Raw genomic sequence first — 21,197 nt, 5'->3', positions numbered from 1 at the left:
AATGTCAATTGCACCAATAAATAGGTAAAATAATATCTGTTGCTGTTCTGTTAGTAATTTCATTATATCATAATTTTTGGAAAATTAGGAAGTCAATAGTTATTATATATGATGATTCATAACAGAAATATATTTTCAATCATTCTGAGTAATTTGGAGTCTCTATGTGCCAGTTGTGACTTTTATAGTAATGTCTTGTCATTATCTGTATTAAAAAACATTGAGTGTGAGCCCTGGCCAGATAGCTTGGTTAGTTAGAACATTGTCCTGAAGCGCAGAGGTTGCTGGTTCAATCCCCAGTCAGGGTACATATAGGAACAGATTGATGTTCCTGTGTCTCCCTCTCTCTCCCTCCCTCTCTCCCTTCCTCTCTTGCTAAAATCAATAAATAAAAATTTAAAAACACAACATTGAATCTGGGAATTTAATATAAAGTTACCACTTGTCCTGCGTTATGGCTAGTACTTATAGATTTGATGATCATTTTGGTAATTATTTTATATTTTTGGAAATATTGACCCTATGATAAATAGCCACTAATATGAAATAATGCCAAAGCAGATTTGTTTTTCAGTGACATTACTAAGAAATTATAATTTTTAAATAGTTTTGTATAAATGTGTTACCAAATATAGGACCATTTATTGATATATCCAGTTTTTTCCACTAGAATTTAAAATAATTTGTCATTGTTTTTCTATTGCCATTATTCTCTATTAATTTGGCTATATTCACATTTGTAATAAAATTACTGTATCTTTGTCCTAGGTTTTTCCTAAATCCTATAATAAACCCATTTTGAATGATACCATATTTTATCAAAAACCTTTACTAGTACAAACTATTTATATTAATGGATATAAGGAAATAGCCTCATAATTTAATTTTAACAAGTTTGCTTACATATCAGTTACACAGTTACAAACTGTAACATTTGCCTATTTAGAATCATAATTTTATTTATTTCTTTATTTTTAATTTTTATTGATTGATTTATTCTAGAGAGAGAGGAAGTGAGAGAGACAGAAACATCAATCTGTCGCTGTATGTGCCCTGACTGGGGATCAAACCCACAACCTTTGCACATCAGGATAGTGCTTTAACCAACCTAGCTGTTCAGCCAGAGCTATAACTTACTTTTAAACAGCTAATGTATTTAGACTTTTAAAAGTTAGAATAATTTTTTTAAGACAAGTAAGACCCACCCTGACTGGATGCCAAGATCAGGGTTTCAGTCCCTGGTCAGGGCATGTAGGAGAAGCAATCAGTGAGTGCACAACTAAATGGAACAACTCAGTGGAACAATGAGTTGATGCTTCTCTCTCTCTCTCTCTCTCTCCCACTCCCTTCCTTCTTCTCTCTCTCTCTCTCTCTCTCAAATAAAAAAAAAGGTTTAAAAAATTCAAGTAATTGGCTATCTGTTTATTAAATCTTTTTTTTAATATTTATTTTTTTATTTTATTTATTCATTTTAGAAAGGAGAGAGAGAGGGAGAGAGAGAGAGAAACAGAGAGAGAAGGGGGAGGAGCAGGAAGCATCAACTCCCATATGTGCCTTGACCAGGCAAGCCCAGGGTTTCAAACCGGCGACCTCAGCATATTTCCAGGTCGACGCTTTATCCACTGCGCCACCACAGGTCAGGCTGTTTATTAAATCTTGTTGTACTTTGTTGATATATCCTTGTAAATGGAAAAACTGAATGACAATAGTAATTATGAAAATAAGGGCTCATTTAAACTGAAAATTAAGAAAAAAGAACCATAGCCCAGCATTAATAGTAGTTAATACATAATTAGAAAGGTATTCCTTAATTTTGGAGTATAAGCACAAATTGGCTACCCAGGAAATTTTTATGTAGCCCATATGTGTATTATGTATTTGAATCTAAACTGCAAATAAGCTTGATCTGTAGTGGCACAGTGGATAACGCATGGACCTGGAGTGCTGAGGTCATTGGTTTGAAACCCCAGGCTTGCCCAGTCAAGGCACATACAAAAAGCAGCTACTACAAGTTGATGTTTCCTGCTGCTCCCTTCCCATTCTCTCTCTCCTCTCTCTAAAAATCAGTAAATAAAATCTTAAAAAAAAACAAAACCCTACAAATGAAACCCTATTGTGACTTTTTGGACTTTCATAATCAATTAGGGAGGAAAAAGTTGATTAAGAAGAAGAAATTATTATTATTTTTCTTTTTTTGTTTAGAAAGGTGTTACCAAAGATGGCTGGAACTGCATTTCTTGCCCTGGTGGTTTAACTACAGAAGGAAAATGCCACTGTCCTCCTGGCCATATTTTAGGTAAGAAGTAGGTTTCCTATAAAATAGTAACACATTTTTATTTGTGTTATTTTATTTTATTTTATTTTAATTTATTGATTGTAGAGAGAGAGAAAGGGGGAGAAGGAGACAGAAACATTGATCTGCTTCTGTATATGCCCTGACTGGGGATCAAACCCTCAACCTTTGCAGGTTGGGACAATGCTCCAACCAACTGAGCTATCCCGCTAGGCTGGTATTTGGTTTTTTTTTTGGTTTTTTTTGTTTTTTTTTTCATTTTTCTGAAGCTGGAAACAGGGAGAGACAGTCAGACAGACTCCCGCATGCGCCCGACCGGGATCCACCCAGCACGCCCACCAGGGGCAACGCTCTGCCCACCAGGGGGCGATGCTCTGCCCATCCTGGGCGTCGCCATGTTGCGACCAGAGCCACTCTAGCGCCTGAGGCAGAGGCCACACAGCCATCCCCAGCGCCCGGGCCATCTTTGCTCCAACGGAGCCTTGGCTGCGGGAGGGGAAGAGAGAGACAGAGAGGAAAGCGTGGCGGAGGGGTGGAGAAGCAAATGGGCGCTTCTCCTGTGTGCCCTGGCCGGGAATCGAACCCGGGTCCTCCGCACGCTAGGCCGACGCTCTACCGCTGAGCCAACCGGCCAGGGCTAGGCTGGTATTTGTTTTTGATAAGGATATTAATTGAAATAGCATGGTAATTTCTTAATATTTTTTATTACTGTTGTTCAAAAGTTAATGATGCTTAAGACATCAGCAGGCATTAGGAGGAAGATAAAAAGCCTTATCTGATATATATATGATATATATATTAATATATAAATACACACACACACACACACACACACACATATATATATATATATTTTGCAGTGGACAGAGAGAAAGACAGACAGACAGGAAGGGAGAGAGATGAGAAGCATCAACTCATAGTGTGGCACTTTAGTTGTTCATTGATTGTTTTCTCATATGTGCCTTGGCTGGGGTCTCTAGCTGAGCCGCAGTCCTTTGCTCAAGCCATTGACCTTTGGTCTCAAGCCAGCAATGATGGGATCATGTTGACACTTAAGCCAGTGACTCCGCACTCAAGCTGGCGAGCCTGTGCTCAAACCAGATGAGCTTGTGCTTAAGCTGGTGACCTCAGGGTTTCGAACCTGGGACCTCAGTGTCTCAGGTCAGTGATCTATCTACTGCGTCACCACCAGTCAGACTGTATTTGAAAATTTAAAAACATATATTTTAAAGGTTTGCAGCAATGTAAGGATTATAAGAATTAAAATCAGCACTCTTGCCTATTCTAAAAAAATTAAAATTTTATTTTAAAATAAATTTTATCTTGAACCTATCAGTTTTATTGTCAAACTTTTTGAACTTTGACAATGTGTTTGCAAGGATACAAGGAAACAGTTGTATTATTGGGAAGTATAACTGGTTGCAACCTCTGTGGAGAACAGCTTGACAGTAGTTAGGAAGTGTAGATCATTGCCAAGCAAGCCCTTGTCTAGGAATTTCCTGTTCTAGTACAGGTAAATATATATGTCTGAAAACATAAATGCATGGTTTTTTCATTGCAGCATTATTCCTAAGACAAAAGATTAAATAATGTAAAAGTGTCAAGAGATTATTGATCAAATAAATTATGGTATATCTATACAGTGGTATAGGATGTAGCTATAGAAAAATAGAGCAGTTTTGTATGTATTGCTCTAGAAAGAATTCTAAGATATATTAAGTAAAAAATCAAAGTATAGAAAAGTTTATTCATCCACAAATTTTTATTGAATGCCTGCTACTTAGCACTGTTTTATGTATTTGGTATGCTACCATTTATGTTTACTAAAAAAAAAAAAAAAAATATATATATATATATATATATATATATATATATATATATATGCTTATATATACATGGCCTATTCTGGAAGAATTCACAAGAAACTAGTAACAAGGCCTGCCCTGGCCTGTTGGCTCGGCGGTAGAGCATCGACCCAGCTTGTGGATGTCCTGGGTTTGATTCCTGGTCAGGGCACACAGAAAAAGTAACCATCTGCTTCTCTACCCCTTACCCCCTTCTCTCTCTCTCTCTCTCTCTCTCTCTCTCTCCCTCTCCCTCTCTTCCCCTTCTGCAGCCATAGCTTGATTGCTTCGAGCACATCGGCCTTGGAGCTTAGGATGGCTCCATGGAGCCTCTGCTTCAGGCACTAAAAATAGCTTGGCTGTGAGCATGCCCATAGATGAGCAGAGCATCGGCCCCAGACAGGGGTTGCTGGGTGGATCCTGGTCCAGGCACATGCAGGGGTCTGTCTCACTATCTTCCTTCCTCTCACTTGAAAAAAGAAAAAAAAAAAAAGAAACTAGTAATGAGGTATGACTGGCAGTGCATAGAGGATACAGCGTTGATCTGGGATGCTGAGGTCCAAGGTTCCAAACTTCGAGGTCGTTGGCTTGAACACAAGATCATTGGCTTCAAGACGGGCTCATCTGGCTTGAACACAGGCTCACCAGCTTGAATGAAGGTCACTGGCTTGAGCGTGGGATCAGTAACATGCTCCCGTTGTTGCTGGCTTGAGCCCAAAGGTTTCTGGCTTGAAGTCCAAGGTCTCGGGCTTGAGCAAGGGGTCGCTGGCTTGAGCAAGGGGTTGCTGGCTCAGCTGCAGCTGCAGGTCAAGGCACATATGAGAAGCAATCAATGAACATCTAAAATGCTGTAACTGTGAGTTGATGCTTCTCATCTCTTTCCCTTCCTGTCTCCCTGTCTTCTTCTCTCCCTTTCCCCCCTCACAAAAAACAAACAAAAAATACTAGTAAAAAGTTTGCCTCAAGGTAGAGAACTGAGTATGTGGAGGTAATGGGTGGGAAAGACACTGTAAAGCCATCACAGCAGCCCGGCCCATGCAGGTTCGCATTGGATTCGGACAGTCGGTAAAGAAACAACGAAACCAAAAACTGGTGGGCCATAGTCTTTAATCCTAGCTTGCACCCAGCGGGCAAGCAAAAAACACACACTGGGCTCCAAAACCCACTCACATTCAGTGCTCACAAAGGTTTCTAGCTCACCAGACTTATTCACCTCTGTTCCTCATCTCCTTCCTTCTCTATACACAAACTCTGCACAAACTGGCTTCTCATTCAACACTCCGCCATCTTGGCTGCTTCTCCTGGCCTCCTCCACGTGGCCTTTCTCTGCTCTCTGCTCTCTAATGCTAATCTCAGGAACCAAGAGAGCAAGCTTCTGTTCTGCCCCCATTTTATAGTGTAGTTTCATAACCTTTAATCCAATATACAAAATAGGGAAGTCTCTGATACAAAGTCACTTATCTGGGGCATGATGGGATTGTACCACCCCACATCAAAGGCTTAATCCCAAAACCAAGCCCCAGGCTACAAGGATTCTGCCTGCCCACAGAGACACACATTAATATCACCTGGGCAATGGCCTCCACGTGGGCAGCTCCATCTTTAACAAAGTGAGCATAATATATTTTATCTGCCCAACAGACACTTAATTTGTATTTAAAATCAGTTCGTGTCTTTTATTTTTACACTTCAAATATGCATGACTTGTTCAAAAATTATTTTTAATAGAATAAAAATTTCTGCCATCAATTTATTTAAAATCTAGTTAGAGCCCTGGCTGGGTGGTTCAGTTGGTTAGAGTGTCATCCCAATGCGCTAGGCTTGCGAGTTTAATCCATGGTCAGGGCACATACAAGAAACAACCAATGAATGCATAAATAAGTAGAACAACAAATCAATGTTTCTCTCTCTCTCTCTTCCCCCTCTGCCTCCCCCTCTTTTTACCCTTTTCTTTCTCTTCCCTTTCCCTCTCTCTCCTCCCCTCCCTCTCTCTTTCCTCCCCTCCCCCCTCCCTTGTTTCCTCTTTCTCCCTCCTGCTCCCTCTCTCCTCCCCTTCTCCCTTTCTCTTTCCCCCCTCTCCCTCTCTCTCTCCCTCTTGTTTCCTCTTTCTCCCTCCTGCTCCCTCTCTCTCCCTCTCCTTTCCTCTCTCTAAGTCAATAAATAAAAAAAATTTTTAATGTAGTTTAAAATCTTATTAGAAGGGAAGACACGCATGTGGAAAATTAATGTGCAGAGCAAGATAGCAATAAAAGATTTTCACGAGGGGCACACATATTAAATCATCAATTGAGCACTGTAGACAAATATTCTATAAGGAGCAACCAGGGTTGTTTGGAAAGGTTGCCATGACAAGGCAGTGTAATAGCTGGACCTTAAAGGATTAATGGAAATTTAAAGGTAGGAAGAGAAGAATATTTCGGGCAGAAGGAACAGTGTGAGCAAGTGAATTATTATGAATGTAAAAATCCAAATTGAGTATAAAGGAATTATGAGAATATCAGTTTGCTGAGTTTAAAGATGAATTAGTTCAAACTGGGGAAGACCTTGAATGGTAGAATACTGTAGGCATACACATTTCATTGAATGTTTTGGACAGGGGAATGATTAAGATTAAGATTAATATGGCAGCCATCTGGTGTATTTGTTTATTCAGCATACATTTATTGAACTTCTGCTCTGTGCTGGGCATTGTCCAAAGGCACCAGATGAAGCTGTGAGTGAGGAAAGTGAACAGGAATTAAGATCCTTCCCTCTTGAAGTTTACATTTAAGAAATGGAAGACCGAGTGTAGGGAGAACTGTGAAGAGGCTGCTGTGGTGCTGTAGGCAGGAGAATATAAGGATCTGAAGCAGAGGTAGGACAAGACTATGCACAAAGGAGTAGGTGCTGGAAACATTAAAAGGATAGACCTAAAGGAGTGAAGGAATATGGGGATGAGGAAAAGGGAAAAGTGAAAAATATCTCTGGGATTTATAAGTGGAGGTGAAGGTAATGATGGCCTGTACATTTCAAATGCTATGGAGAAGTCAGTGTGGCCTGAGTTACTGAGCGATGCTAAAGTCTCAGTTTTAGTGAGTTGCTCAGACTGAAGGCTAGATGCCAGGGGTTATAAACAATGGCTCTGATACCTAGTGATGCCTTAAGGCTTGGTGACAACTGTGAAAACAGTATGTAACTATTTTAGAAATTACTATTACATATTTAAAATTCTCCATGGTGTGAGCTTCTTGAACTTTTGCTGTTAATTTCTTCATGGATTTGCAAGAGGGGTTGTGGAGGAGTGAGAGAGTGGACAGAGGGTGACCTGTGGTGTTGTGGTGGAGAAAGCATTGACCTGATACACTGGAGTCACTGGTTCAAAACCCTGGGCTTGCCTGGTCAAGGCACATACAGGGAGCAACTACTACGAGTTGATGCTTCCTGGTTCTCCTCTCTTTCTTTGTAAAAATCAATCAATCAATCAATCTTTAAAATAAGGAGAGAGTAGACAGAAAGAGAGTACATTTTGCACAGCTTTTCCCAACTCTTCGAATTTCTAATATAAAAAAATGCCCAGGTGATCAGATGAAGAATTTTTTCCCATTACTAACACAGTAAGTACATATTAAAAATATCAAATAATTCATGAGACTAAAATGAGAAGTGAAAGCCTACATTCCCCACTTATTGCATTTCTCAGAACTTACCCTAAAGTAATTGTTTCTTCTCTATCCTTTCAAAGTTATATATATATCTATATATATATGCATATATATATATATATGCAAATCTTTTGGAATGTTTATATAGAGTATATTTTTGAGATAGTTCCCTAAGAGCACATATATAGATCTGCTTAAAAATCAAACAACATATATTACCTGACAAGGTGTGGTGCAGTGGTTAGAGCGTCCATCCACCTGGGATGGTGATGCTCATCCCACCTGGAATGAAGACCCAGGTTCAAAACCCCAAGGTCGCCAGCTTGAGCAAGGGATCACTGGCTCAGCAGGAGGACCCCCCAACCCCGTCAAGGCACATATGAGAAAGCAATTAATGAACAACTGAAGTGCCACAACTATGAGTTGATGCTTCTCATCTCTCTCCCTTCCTGTCTGTCTGCCTTCTCTTGCTAAAAACAAAACAAAAAATAACCATATATCTGTATTTTTCAACTTCAATTTTACTTTTAAAAATTAGAATAATCTATGCATATAGTTAGAAATTTAAATAGTATATATAGAAAAATGCAAAGTAAAAACTAAAGAATTTTTCCCTTCTTTCCTTACTCATCAAAATGCAACCACTATTAAATTTCTTTTGCATTCTTCCAGGAATGCTTTATATATCTATATCTCTGTATATTCTTGAAAAAATTCATGAAAATGTCATTACACTCACTCATTCATAAATGTCTGTTGAAAAACTGTTGAAAAAATTTTAAAATAAATCTAAAAACTTGACTTAGCCAAAGGGCATGTAAACTAAAGGTACTAGCCCCAGTGCAGCTCCAGCAGATTGTCGTCATGGAAAAAAAGAGCAAGAATCACATGAAACTAGATTTTCATATACCAATATTTTAAGAGATGCCAGAAATACAAAGATTTTAGGTGAAACCTCCCTATTTTAAATCTTTCTAATTAAAAAAAACTGTATTGAGCACCACCTGCTAGGTGCCAGGATATGCAATAGTAGGGAATCAAACTTACATTCCAATGGCAAGAAAAAGAGTAATGGCATATGAATAGGGGTATATATCAGGTGTTAGTAAGTGCTATGAAGAAAAATAAGGCAGGCAAGGGAGACAGCACAGTGTTATTTTACATGGATGATCATGGAAGAGCTCTATAAAGAGGTGACATCTGAGCAAAGACTTGAAGGAAGTGAGGGACAGAGCTGTGTAGATGACTGGGCATTGTAGGCAGAGGGAATAGTAAGTGCATAGGTCCTAAAATGGGCACATCGTCAAGGGTCAGCCATATACCGATGTGGCAGCAGCAAAGGAAGAGGAAGGCAGAAGTAGATGGCTCTGAAAAATTGGGGTGATGGTATGCAGATCATGTAAGGCCTTTTAGGCTATGAAATTAACCTGTGTGAGATGGAGAACCACTGGAAGGTTTTCAGAGGAGTGAAATGATCACATTTAGTTGTTAAACTAACTTCTTCCTGAAGAATAGAACCAGAGTACTAGTTAGGAATCTGTAACAAAAGTTCATACCCTTATTCATACCTGATATATACCCCTATTCATATGCCATTATTCTTTTTCTTGCCATTTCTATATCTATTATAGATAATGGCATTAGGCCAGGGTGATAGTTATGGAATTAGAATAATTCAGTTTCTGGGTGTACTTTGAAGAGAAACATGACAGACTTTGTAAATATATTTTTCTAATTTTAATTTTTTTAATATAGAGCATGAAAAGAGGAAACTCTATATATACCGAGGAAATGGCCAAATGGAGTTGCAGTTTACTGAGACAGGATGACTGTAGGAGGAATAAGTGGTTTACCTTTACTTTTATTAAAATTGTTTTTACGGGCCCTGGCCGGTTGGCTCAGCGGTAGAGCGTCGGCCTGGCGTGCGGGGGACCTGGGTTTGATTCCCAGCCAGGGCACATAGGAGAAGCGCCCATTTACTTCTCCACCCTCCCCACTCCTTCCTCTCTGTCTCTCTCTTCCCCTCCCGCAGCCAAGGCTCCATTGGAGCAAAGATGGCCCGGGCTCTGGGGATGGCCCCTTGGCCTCTGCCCCAGGCGCTAGAGTGGCTCTGGTCGCGGCAGAGCGACGCCCCGGAGGGGCAGAGCGTCGCCCCCGGGTGGGCAGAGTGTCGCCCCTGGTGGGCGTGCCAGGTGGATCCCGGTCTGGCGCATGCGGGAGTCTGTCTGACTGTCTCTCCCCATTTCCAGCTTCAGAAAAATACAAAAAGAAAAAAAAATTGTTTTTACCACCTTGCAAAACGTTAAGACATTGTGGATAACATTATGATTGGGAATAATGGTCTTTGACCATTTTTCCAGTGCTGAGTCTCTATTACTCTTTCAGCCCCAAAGTAATTGTTGTCATATTGATTGGTGTGTGTCTTTCTAGAATCTTTTTTCTTTCTTTCTGTTTTTAACATTCAGATATGCACTGTAGTCACAGGAAATATATGTGGCATTTTTATGTAAATATTCATACCAAAAGGATTGTTTTGCAGCATAACTTTTTTCATTTAAAAGTATGATCTAGGCCTGACCTGTGGTGGCCCAGTGGATAAAGCGTCGACCTGGAAATGCTGAGGTCGCTGGTTCAAAACCCTGGGCTTGCCTGGTCAAGGCACATATGGGAGTTGATGCTTCCTGCTCCTCCCTCCTCTCTCTCTCTCCTCTCTCTCTCTTCCCCTCTCTCTCTCCTTTCTAAAATGAATAAAAAAAAAAAAATTTTAATTAAAAAAATAAATAAAAAAAATAAAACTGTTGTAAAAGCTTGTTGATTTAATAAATATACATATATATATTAAAAGTATGATCTATTTGATGTACCTCATTCTTTTTAATCCACTCCATAGTATTTCATAGCATAGATATACCACCATTTTGCTATTTTAAATATTTAGGTTGGCCCTGGCCATTTGGCTAAGTGGATAGAGTGTCAGCCCAGCTTGTGGATGTCTCCGGTTCAATTCCCAGTCAGGGCACACAGAAGCGACCATCTTCTCTTCCCCTCCCTCTACCCCTTTTATCCCTCTTCCCCTCCTGCAGCCAGCTGCTTTGTTGGTTCAAGTGTTGGCCCAGGCACGGAGGATAGCTCAGTTGTGAGCATATCACCCTCATGCCCTAAAAATAGCTGCATTGACTGGAACATCAGCCCCAAATGGGGGTTGCCAGGTAGATCCCATTCAGGGCACCTACGGGAATCTGTCTATCTCCCCTCCTCTCACTTAAAAAACAAAACAAAATAAAACAAAAAACCGAAAAACCTGACCAGGCGGTGACACAGTGGATAGAGCGTCAGCTTGGGATGCTAAGGACCCAGGTTTGAACCCTGAGGTTGCCAGGTCACTGGCTTGAAGTCCAGGGTCGCTGGTTTGAGCAAGGGGTTACTTGCTGTGCTGTGCCTCCCCTGGTCAAGGCACATATGATAGAACAATTAATGAACAACTAAGGTGCTGCAATGAACACTTGATGCTTTTCATCTCTCTCCCTTCCTGTCTGTCTGTCTGTCTCTCTCTCTCTCTCTGAAATATATATATATATATATATATATATTTATTTAGGTTGTTTTCTAACAAATAATGCTTCAATGAATGTCCTTATACATATGTACATATGTTTCTATAGGTTAGATATTTAAAAGTGAAATATAGTGTTGTAGGGTATGATATGAATTTAAAAATTTAATTGATACGCCTGACCAGGCAGTGGCGCGATGGATAGAGCGTTGGACTGGGATGCAGAGGACCCAGGTTCGAGACCCTGAGGTCGCCAGCTTGAGCGCAGGCTCATCTGGTTTGAGCAAAGCTCACCAGCTTGGACCCAAGGTCGCTGGTTCGAGCAAGGGGTTACTCAGTCTGCTGTAGCCCCCTGGCCAAGGTACATATGAGAAAGCAATCAATGAACAACTAAAGTGTCACAATGAAAAACTAATAATTGATGCTTCTCGTCTCTCTCCGTTCCTGGCTGTCTGTCCCTATCCCTTTCTCTGACTCTCTCTGTAAAAAATAAATAAATAAATAAATTTAATAGATACTGTCAAAAGCCCTCTAAGTTGCCAAAACTTAGCAGCAGTCTGTAAAAATGCTGCTTCCCCATACCCAGTGTAACAGGAATATGTAAGTAAGAGGTAAGGACATTTTTGAAGAAAAAAATTTATTGTTATGAGGATTTGGGAGATTAGTGTTTGTGTTTTTTTATGTTAATAAGGAAAGGTTTCACTTTTCTGTATTATTGAGGTGCTCAACATGCCTTTAATGCAAATAAGATGTTTTGAGAATGAGTATAATTACAAGTGGATTTTATTAAGTATATATAAGCTTATATGTTAACTGTGAGTTACATCTTAATTTTGTTTTTAAATTGTTTAGTGGAAAGAGATCTAAATGGAACACTGTTATCTCAAGCAACTTGTAAGCTCTGTGATGAAAATGAAAACTCTTTTACAGTAGCAGATGCTTTAGGAAACAGGTAAGCAGTGTGCTCTGTGCTGACTTCAGCAATATCATTTTATATTTATGCAGAATCTTTACCTTTTAAAAGTACTTTCCCATCATATTACTTGTTCCTCAAAATAACCCAAGGAAGGGGAGCTGTAGATATTAACAACTAAGGAAGCTGAGGCCCAGAGAATGAGAGAATAGGGTTTAAATGTCTCTAATCATTTGGTGGACCTTAGATAGCTCAATAGGTTGGTTTCCTTATCTTTAGAGTGGGATATACCACGCACTCTAATAGGTTGTTATCGCAACTGAGAAATAAGAATGTTAAGTTCATAGCATAGTGCTATAGAGTAAGTGCTCAGTAGCTACTTTGTTATGTAATTTGTACATACTCTGTAAGATAGTGCATAATAGTAACTTCATTTGCAGTATGTTTACTATATACCAGGTATATGCTGTATATATTACATAAGGAAACATGTTAATAAATATAATGGTAAGTAATTCAGACAGCCTATTATAGCCCTATTCTCTATCACTTCCTGTTCCTCCTTTGTGCATGCATAGGTACACACCGAATACATGCACACACACCACTCCCTCTCTCTAACTCAAACACATTATTCCTATTTGAACTTCTTTAGTTTTAGAGGCTAAATGATGACTTCCCTTAAACACAGTTTTCTCTTCAATTCTCTAGTTTTAGAAAATAGCTTCTTCTGGGGATACTTAGTGTTGGACCATCTTTTCTTTCAGGCTGACCTGCACTGTAGTACCCACATGTGTACTACTGGGCTGATTCACAGTTCCTCCCCTCCACTACCTCTCTAAGCCTAGATGGAGTTCTTTGCCATGCCCTAGCCCCTTCTCCTACTTGATCTATCTTGCAAGTAATAAATACACGTGTAAAACCATCATTGCCCTCACTAGTCCAATGCCCTCCATACCTTTATATATTCATTAATATAATATATATTTTCCTAAAGTAATAATGATGATGAGACTTTAAAAGTGTTGGTCGTAGGTTTGATAAGGAGTGTACACATGTTTTCTTTTTAGCACGTGTTACCTTTTTGCTTTATGGCAGATAAAATAAGGAAAGTAATTTGATATAAGTACTTATAAAAATAGATTGGTTTGTCTGACCAGGTAGTGGTGCAGTGGATAGAGCATTGACCTAAGACGCTGAGTCCCAGGTTCGAAACCCTGAGGTCACTGACTTCAGTGCGGGCTTACCAGCTTGAGCGCGGCGTCACTAGCTTGAGCATGGAACCATGGACATGACCTATGGTCACTGGCTTGAGTGCAAAGGGGGCTTGGCTTGGCTGTAGCCCTTAAGTCAAAGCACATATGAGAGAGCAGTCAATGAACAACTAAGTTGCAGCAATGAAAAATTGGTGCTTCTCATCTCTCTCTCTCTCTCTTCATGTCTGTCCCTTTCTCTATCTCACTAAAAAGAAAATGGATTGGGTTTCATTTTTATGAGTTTATTGAGCTCTTTTGTTAATTGAGTGACTTAACTGTCTTTGCTATTTAGTATTATTGTTTATATTCCAGGTAGTTTCAAAAGAATATTCTTCTATTATTGATTAATTTTATTTATTTATACCTTGCTTTGTAATACTGAAGGGTATAAAACTGTTCAAATTAATGTTAATATTTTGAATTTGTTTACTTGGTACAAGTAATTGTTTGGTTGAATGAATCTAGTGTTCAGGAAAACAAGTTATTGATTAAATTTAGACTTAGTATAAATCATTAACATTTAAAAAATTATTTTTGTTATATTGACAGGTGTGTTCGATGTGAGCCAACGTTCGTTAATACCAGCAGGTCCTGTGCGTGTTCAAAACCTAACATTTTAGTAAGGCTAATCAAACCGATAAAGTGTATAGTTTTCAATTAAATTGTTTATACTGTTCCATAAACTTTTATTTATTCATTTATTTTTTATTTTTTTAGACAGGGGGGTTATGTTTCAGCAGCACAGGGAATTTTCCTCCACATATAATTTCAACTAAACGTTATGGAGAGCTTGTGAGTACTTTTAAATTTTTTGTTTCATTGTTAAAAATATTTTTGTATTTCTTTATTTTTTAGTAATTTCTTTAGTAATTTTTTTATAGTACAACTCACAACTTTATTTTTATTTAAGAATTTATTAGTTGATTTTGCAGAGAGGAGTGGGGGAGCAAGAAGTATCAACTTCTAGTTGCTTTAGTTCAGTTGCTCACTGTTTACTTGTTGTTTGTTATATATGTGCCTTGACTGTTTGTCATATGTGCCCTGACCAGGCAAGCCCAGGGTTTCGAACCAGTGACCTCAGCGTTCCAGGTCAACGCTCTATCCACTGTGCCACTTCAGGCCAGGCTCTTTGATAATTAATTTGGGATTAAAAAGAGGAACATTTATGTATAAGTCACTTTAAAACAGAAATTATCAATCTAAGAAACATTAGACTAACAACTCAGCATTATAATTTGTGAGTTCAGTTACTGTCTTCTCTACCTTAGCTCATTCCTTTTTCAGTGAATCTCAGAATGTTTAAGCTGGAAAGATCTGTTCTAGTTCTATAAAGAATGTAGTATAATATAGTTAAGAGCAACAGAGACTAAATTTCAACCCTAGATTTATTAGTCATCCGCTTTGTCCAAAGGGACATTAACATTTCTAATCTTCAGTTTTACTATCTGTAAATAAGGCATAATAATAATACCTACCTCACCATGCCTATACCTGGTAGTCACTGGAGAAATGAGGATTATTTGTATCTAGCCAGATGAGCTCATGGTGGCATAGAATTAGAGCTTTTGCTACAGATCCCAGTGATGACAACATTTGGGATATAAAATGGGAAGTAAGTGAATGAATTGGAATTGAAGAGGTCACAAATCCAAGAGAATAGGAGTTAGAGAACTGTCTAGGAGTTAACTGATAAGCTTTGAGGATACCCAGTATGCCAACAGAACTTGAGGCAGACAGGCTGTTTACTGTTTACTAAAATCATGGAATAAGTGGGCGTGATTAAGAGGGCTGTAAGGATAGCCATTATGAGGGTGGAATCTGGGATCTTAATGAACAAAGCAAAAATTTCTCTCTTCCAGTATAGTCTTGTTGGGTGATAGTCAAGTATGAAATATTTGCAAAACAACAGAATGCTAAAATAGGGGCATACATGGGGAGCTTGAAATCATAAAGATTGGCTCATTTGTCACAGGATGCATGGCTTCTTCTTTAGACTCAAATTACAGTGAACAGCTGTATATCATTATTATATTTGTAGGCCTTTAATTTTCATTTTTCCTTTTCAAAATAAGTTTTGCCAAAAGTCTCAACAATATCTTTTTTTCTTATTTGGTCTTAGATCACCAGTCATTTAGGTCATGTCCCTTTCAATCTCCTCCATTCCAGAACAGGTCCTCAGCCTTTCATGAACTCAACAGTTATAGGCCTGACAATATATAGGATGATTCTTGACTGGGACTCATCTAATCTTTCTTCATAATTAGGAATGTTTAGCAGGAAACCACAAAAAAGATACAGTGCTATTCTCAATATATTATATCACATCAGGCGACACATGATGTCCAGGATGTCCACCTGTGCCAACCACAGGTGACGCTGACCTTGAGCACCTGCCATAAAGTCACTATGTCTGCTATAACTACCATTTTCCCTTTGCACTTGGTTAGTCTTTTTGAAAAGAATATTCAAAATTATGCTTCATCTTCTTCACTAACCCTAACTTAATAGCTTTTAGTCTCTACTGATGACACTTGCCTTTATCAAACCACTACTATGATGGTTGCCAAATCTACACATTTATTCATTAACATTCTACTATAAGGAAGAATTTTTCCTTCTCATTTATACATTTATATGTTTATCAATGACAGTATGGATCTGTGGGTTCCTCTTTTATTCAGTTGGTTTTAATTCAATACATGTATTTGTTTTAATGCTGAAATTGTCCTAGATTTGGTTTGTAGAATCCCCTTCAAGTTAACTTCTTTGTCTTTTTTTGACATGTCCCCATCATTCTTTGATCATTTCTGACACAGCAAGATTTCTAGACTCATCTTGTTCTTTTTCTACCTCAGCCTAAGGAGCTTTTAAGGATAATATTTAAAAACCAAGAGTACAACACTTACTATGCCTTCTTAGCAGACATAGCCCCCCCCGTGTGTGTGTGTATGTGTGTGTCCATATCTATATATATACACAAACATAAGAAATATGTACACATACATATATACACGTCTATAACTGCTTAAGTATTTATTTATCTTGTATATATTCTCACAAAATTTAGGGGATATTATATTGCTTCATATTCATTTTGAAATATCCTCTAAATTTTGTGAGCAGTATATATTAAAATAAATGAGTTCATACTGCTACTTTTTTTTTTTTTTTTTTTGCATTTTTCCAAAGCTGGAAACAGGGAGGCAGTCAGACAGACTCCTGCATGCGCCCGACCAGGATCCACCTGGCACACCCACCAGGGGGCGATGCTCTGCCCCTTTGGGGCATTGCTCTGTTGCCTCCAGAGCCATCCTAGCACCTGAGGCAGAGGCCACAGAGCCATTCTCAACGCCCGGGCCATCTTTGCTCCAATGGAGCCTCGGCTGCGGGAGGGGAAGAGAGAGACAGAGAGGAAGGAGGGGAAGGGTGGAGAAGCAAATGGGTGCCTCTCTTGTGTGCCCTGGCCGGGAATCGAACCTGGGACTCCTGCACGCCAGGCCGACACTACCACTGAGCGAACCGGCCAGGGCAATACTGCTACTTTCAATTCCAAAGTGATACCTGGGAGTTGTTTTTAGCCTTTCCTTTTGACAGTAGTGAAACTTAACTTTCTAGTAGTGAGAAATTTAGGTCTTATCCTCAATTTATTCATTTGCTCTCTTTCACACCACCTTCATATCCTCCTTTTCCCCATCTCTGCTGTACAGGTCCATTGCAGACTGCTCTGCTAGGAAGGGAAGGTGGGCAGGCAAAGGTTATTCTAATCTTAAAGTTGATCTGATTCAGTTAATGTATTTCATTTAAACATATCAGTCTTGCCTCTGGCCGGTTGGCTCAGTGGATAGAGCATCAGCCCAGCATTCGGACATCTGAGTTTAATCCCCAGTTAGGGCACACATGAAAAGTAACCATCTGCTTCCCTTCCCCTCCTTCTGTCCTTTCTCTTTCTTTTCCCCTCTTGCAGCCAACGGCTCCATTGGTTCAAGCATAGGCCTCAGGTGCTAAGGATAGCTTGGTTGATTTGAGCATTGGCCACAGACAGGTTGCCAGTGGTTCCTGGTTGGGGCCTAGTTGGGGCGCATGAAGCAGTCTGTCTCACTATCTTCCCTCCTCCCACTTAAGAAAAAAAGGAAAACAAAAGAACATATCAGTCTTGAACACTGGACAGTTTTTCTAAAGACCAGTTGCAATTCCTAACTTGAAGTCATTTTGTAACAAGTGTTGAAACTGGTCTATGTAGGCAGTACATGTCAAGAAAATGTAGTTAAGATAGTGTAACTGTCTTGCCCAGTCCTTAGCTTGGCAGGTGTAAGACCTCAGTTTTAGCAGTGAACTTGTAGGTCAGTCAAGTTCTAAGGGACCAGTTCAAAATAATTAAACTCACAAGAGATTGGATTAACTGATAAATAGATGTTTAGCCTGGCCTGTGGTGGATAGAGCATCAGATTAGATTGCTGAGGTTTTCAGTTCGAAACCCTGGGTTGCCTGGTCAAGGCACATACAACAATCAGTGAGCAACAAAAGTGAAGCAACTATGAATTGATACATCTTGTCTCCCCCACATCTTTCTCTTCTCTCTCTGTAAAATCATTAAGTAAAACCTTTATTTTAAAAAAAACAAAAACCTTTAAAGAAAAAACAAATACATGCTTAGTAGTTTATGTTGAGATTATAATTGCCAACTAGACTAAAATACTTGTATGGACTGTTAATATACATTCTTCCTAAATAGAAAGTGCACTGAGAACATTACAGATTAAATGCATTAGTGATAAATACAGGATTGAAATGTAATTAGTTTTGTATAATTTTAAGGCATTCGTTTCTCCTCTAGGAATATTCCCACCAATCATTAAAGAATTTCTGTATACGGAGGTGGGCAAACGTAGGTTTACAGTTGTGAGTATGCAAAACACAGTTTATCCTTGTATTATTATTTATTCTTGTATTTTATATTTTTCCATATGAAGAACTGTAAACCTATGTTTGCCCAACCCTGTATGTGGCTCTGTGTCTTCCCATTTGCTTTCCCTAAAGATGGTAATAGTGATGTTGCATCTTGATTTTTTGGTTTTTCCAACTTTTATTTTGAAAATTCTTAAAATTGCAAAAAAGTTGAAAAAATAAGACAATGTCTATACATACATCTTTTATCTAGGTTAAGCAATTATTAATATTTTGCCACATTTGCTTTATCTCTGTATGTATAGGCATGTATACATATACATGCACCTTTTATGAGCCATTTTAAAATAAGTTGTAAATGTGACAGTTTACTCTTAAATACTTTATCACATAACTCCTAAGGAATGGCATTTTTCTGACATCACATCTAGAATTTTTTTAATTAATATAATAGAATTACTTCATATGCTTCTTTCAGTAATGTATTTTATCCTCCACCATGTTTTGGGGGTGGGGGTGTCTAGGATCCAATCAAGGATCTCATATTGCAAGTAGTCATTTTAGGCTTCTTTAATTTAGAGCAGAGACATTTGTTCTATTTTGTTATTTGTTTGTTTTACTTTTTTTGCTTTAATGGCATTGGTCCTTGCATAGTCAAGGCCAGCTTTCTTGTACCATGTCTCACAGTCTGGATTTTTTTACTGTTTTCTCATAATTAGATTCAGTGAAATATCTTTAAGCAAGAATATAAATGTTATGTACAGCCCATTGCATTAAAACGAGGAGCACATAATGTCAGGTTGTCCAATTATTGGTGATGCTAAATTTGATTGCCTGCTCATGGTGGTGTCGCCACTTCTCTCCATTGTAAGGGTACTCTGATTAATAAGTTAACCCGAGCCTGTCCAGGCTGTGACGCAGTAGATAGAGTGTCAGCCTGGGACACTGAGGACCCAGGTTGGAAACCCAGAGGTCGCTGGCTTGAGCATGGGTTCATCCACTTGAGTGCAGGCCCGCCAGCTTGAGCACAGGATCACCGGCTTTCATGTGGGATTACAGACATGACTCCATGGTCGCTGGCTTGAGCCCAAGGTCTCTGCCTTGAGCAAGGGGTCACTGGCTCAGCTGGAGCCCACAAGTCAAGATACGTATGAGAAAGCAATTAATGCACAACTAAAGTGGTACAACTATGGGTTGATGCTTCTCATCTCTCTTCCTTTCCATCTGTCTGTTCCTGTCTGTTTCTCCCTCTCTCTCTCTCTCCCTCTCAAAAAAAAAAATAAATAAATAAAAAGGTCCTGGCTGGTTTGTTCAGTGGTAGAGTGTTGCCCAGCGTGTGGACGTCCCAAGTTTGATTCTCAGTCAGGGCACACAGGAGAAGCGACCCTCTGCTTCTCCACCCCTTCCGCTCCACCTTCTTCCTCTTCCTCTACCTCTCTCTCTCTTTCTCTTTCTCTTTCTCTTTCTCTTTCTCTCTTCCTCTCCCACAGCCATGACTCAATTGGTTTGAGAAAATGGCTAGATTGGTTTGAAAAAATAGCTCAGTTGCGAGCATGGCCCCAGCTGAGCAGAGCACCGGCCCCAGAGGAGGCTTCCCGGGTGGATCCCGGTCAGGACACATGCCGGAATCTTATCTCCCCTCCTCTCACTTGGAAAAAAAGAAGAAAAAAAAAGTTCATCTGAAATTTTACTTTGAGACTATGTAAATATCCATTTCAGTAGCTTTTGATGAACCTGAATCAGAGAAACTGGTTATTTCAAAATGATTTCACAATTCTGTTATTTTCTTTATATTTTTTAGTTTGAGGTCTTCTAGAAAGACTACTTTCTGAGGGCTTTTTTTTTTTTTGTGCTACTGCAAATTTAGGGAAGCTTTGTTTATTCACTGTGGTATAATGTTACTGTTATTCTTTTCAAAGTGTAAATTGTCCCGTTTGTACTTCCCTTTGCAATATAGCACCTGTATTATTTTGACGTCTCCATAAGTCTTTAGGCACTACCTCAGTTTCTCTATGCCATGTTCAATATCATTTTTTCTAAACAGTCCCATAATACTCTAGTTTATATACTGAAATTGTACCTTCATTGAATAGCTAGGTTTTTTGTTTTATGCATGTAGTTTTAGTTTTCCTTTTGGAGAGATTATTCCATTAAGATAAACTTCCTAAGTGTTCCTAAATCCCTAGGTTAAAGTGTGTGGCTATTTTATAACAGGATCGTGCAACTTTAATACTATACTATCACTGGCATTGTCTGTAGCCTCGTTTTATGTGCATTTATCAGTACTGTTGCCATTGTTTTCCATTTTTACTAGTTTTTTGGTGTGTTGTTCAATCTCTGTGCATTTTTTTTCCTTACAAAATGAGAATTTTCACTTATTGAAGAGATGAAATAGTGACAGAATTTTGTTCCACATTTCTTTGGTAGCTGTGGTACCATATTCTATTGAATATATAACTTAGTTTTATCTTCTCTGTTCATGGCCAGAGAATTCACTCTGAATGGTGCTTCTTAGTGTCTTATTTTTAAATATGTACAGATAAACTTTAAAGAAGTTCTTAGCCAGAGACTGGTATCTGTAGCTTTCAGAGCACATGTAGTCTTTTGTCTCATCTTGGAGATTCTGACTCATTTTGTTTGGAGAGAAGCCAGGAATTTTCTGCTTTGGGGAAATCCCACAGGTGATTCTGCTGCCATCATTGTTTGAGAATCACCAACCTAGAGACTTTAACTGTTACTCAATATATCCCCAATCTCCTGTTGCTTAGAAATCATTCACATATATTTCTTTT

The 21,197-nt window shown here is 38.9% G+C and overlaps 1 protein-coding gene across 1 annotated transcript in view; it reads left to right on the top strand.

Moving 5' to 3' along the window:
• Positions 1-21,197, top strand: part of TMEM67 (transmembrane protein 67) — a 76,282-nt gene that overhangs the window by 2,514 nt on the left and 52,571 nt on the right. Inside the window, exons 3-6 of the mRNA XM_066266062.1 lie at positions 2,203-2,296; positions 12,184-12,283; positions 14,050-14,119; positions 14,218-14,292. Coding sequence (XP_066122159.1) covers positions 2,203-2,296; positions 12,184-12,283; positions 14,050-14,119; positions 14,218-14,292 — 339 coding nt within the window. The remainder of the gene's footprint in view (positions 1-2,202; positions 2,297-12,183; positions 12,284-14,049; positions 14,120-14,217; positions 14,293-21,197) is intronic.

This window comes from Saccopteryx bilineata, chromosome 3 (assembly GCF_036850765.1).
Source record: "Saccopteryx bilineata isolate mSacBil1 chromosome 3, mSacBil1_pri_phased_curated, whole genome shotgun sequence".
NCBI classification, from domain to species: domain Eukaryota; kingdom Metazoa; phylum Chordata; class Mammalia; order Chiroptera; family Emballonuridae; genus Saccopteryx; species Saccopteryx bilineata.
This window is presented reverse-complemented; position numbering and strand designations above follow the sequence as displayed.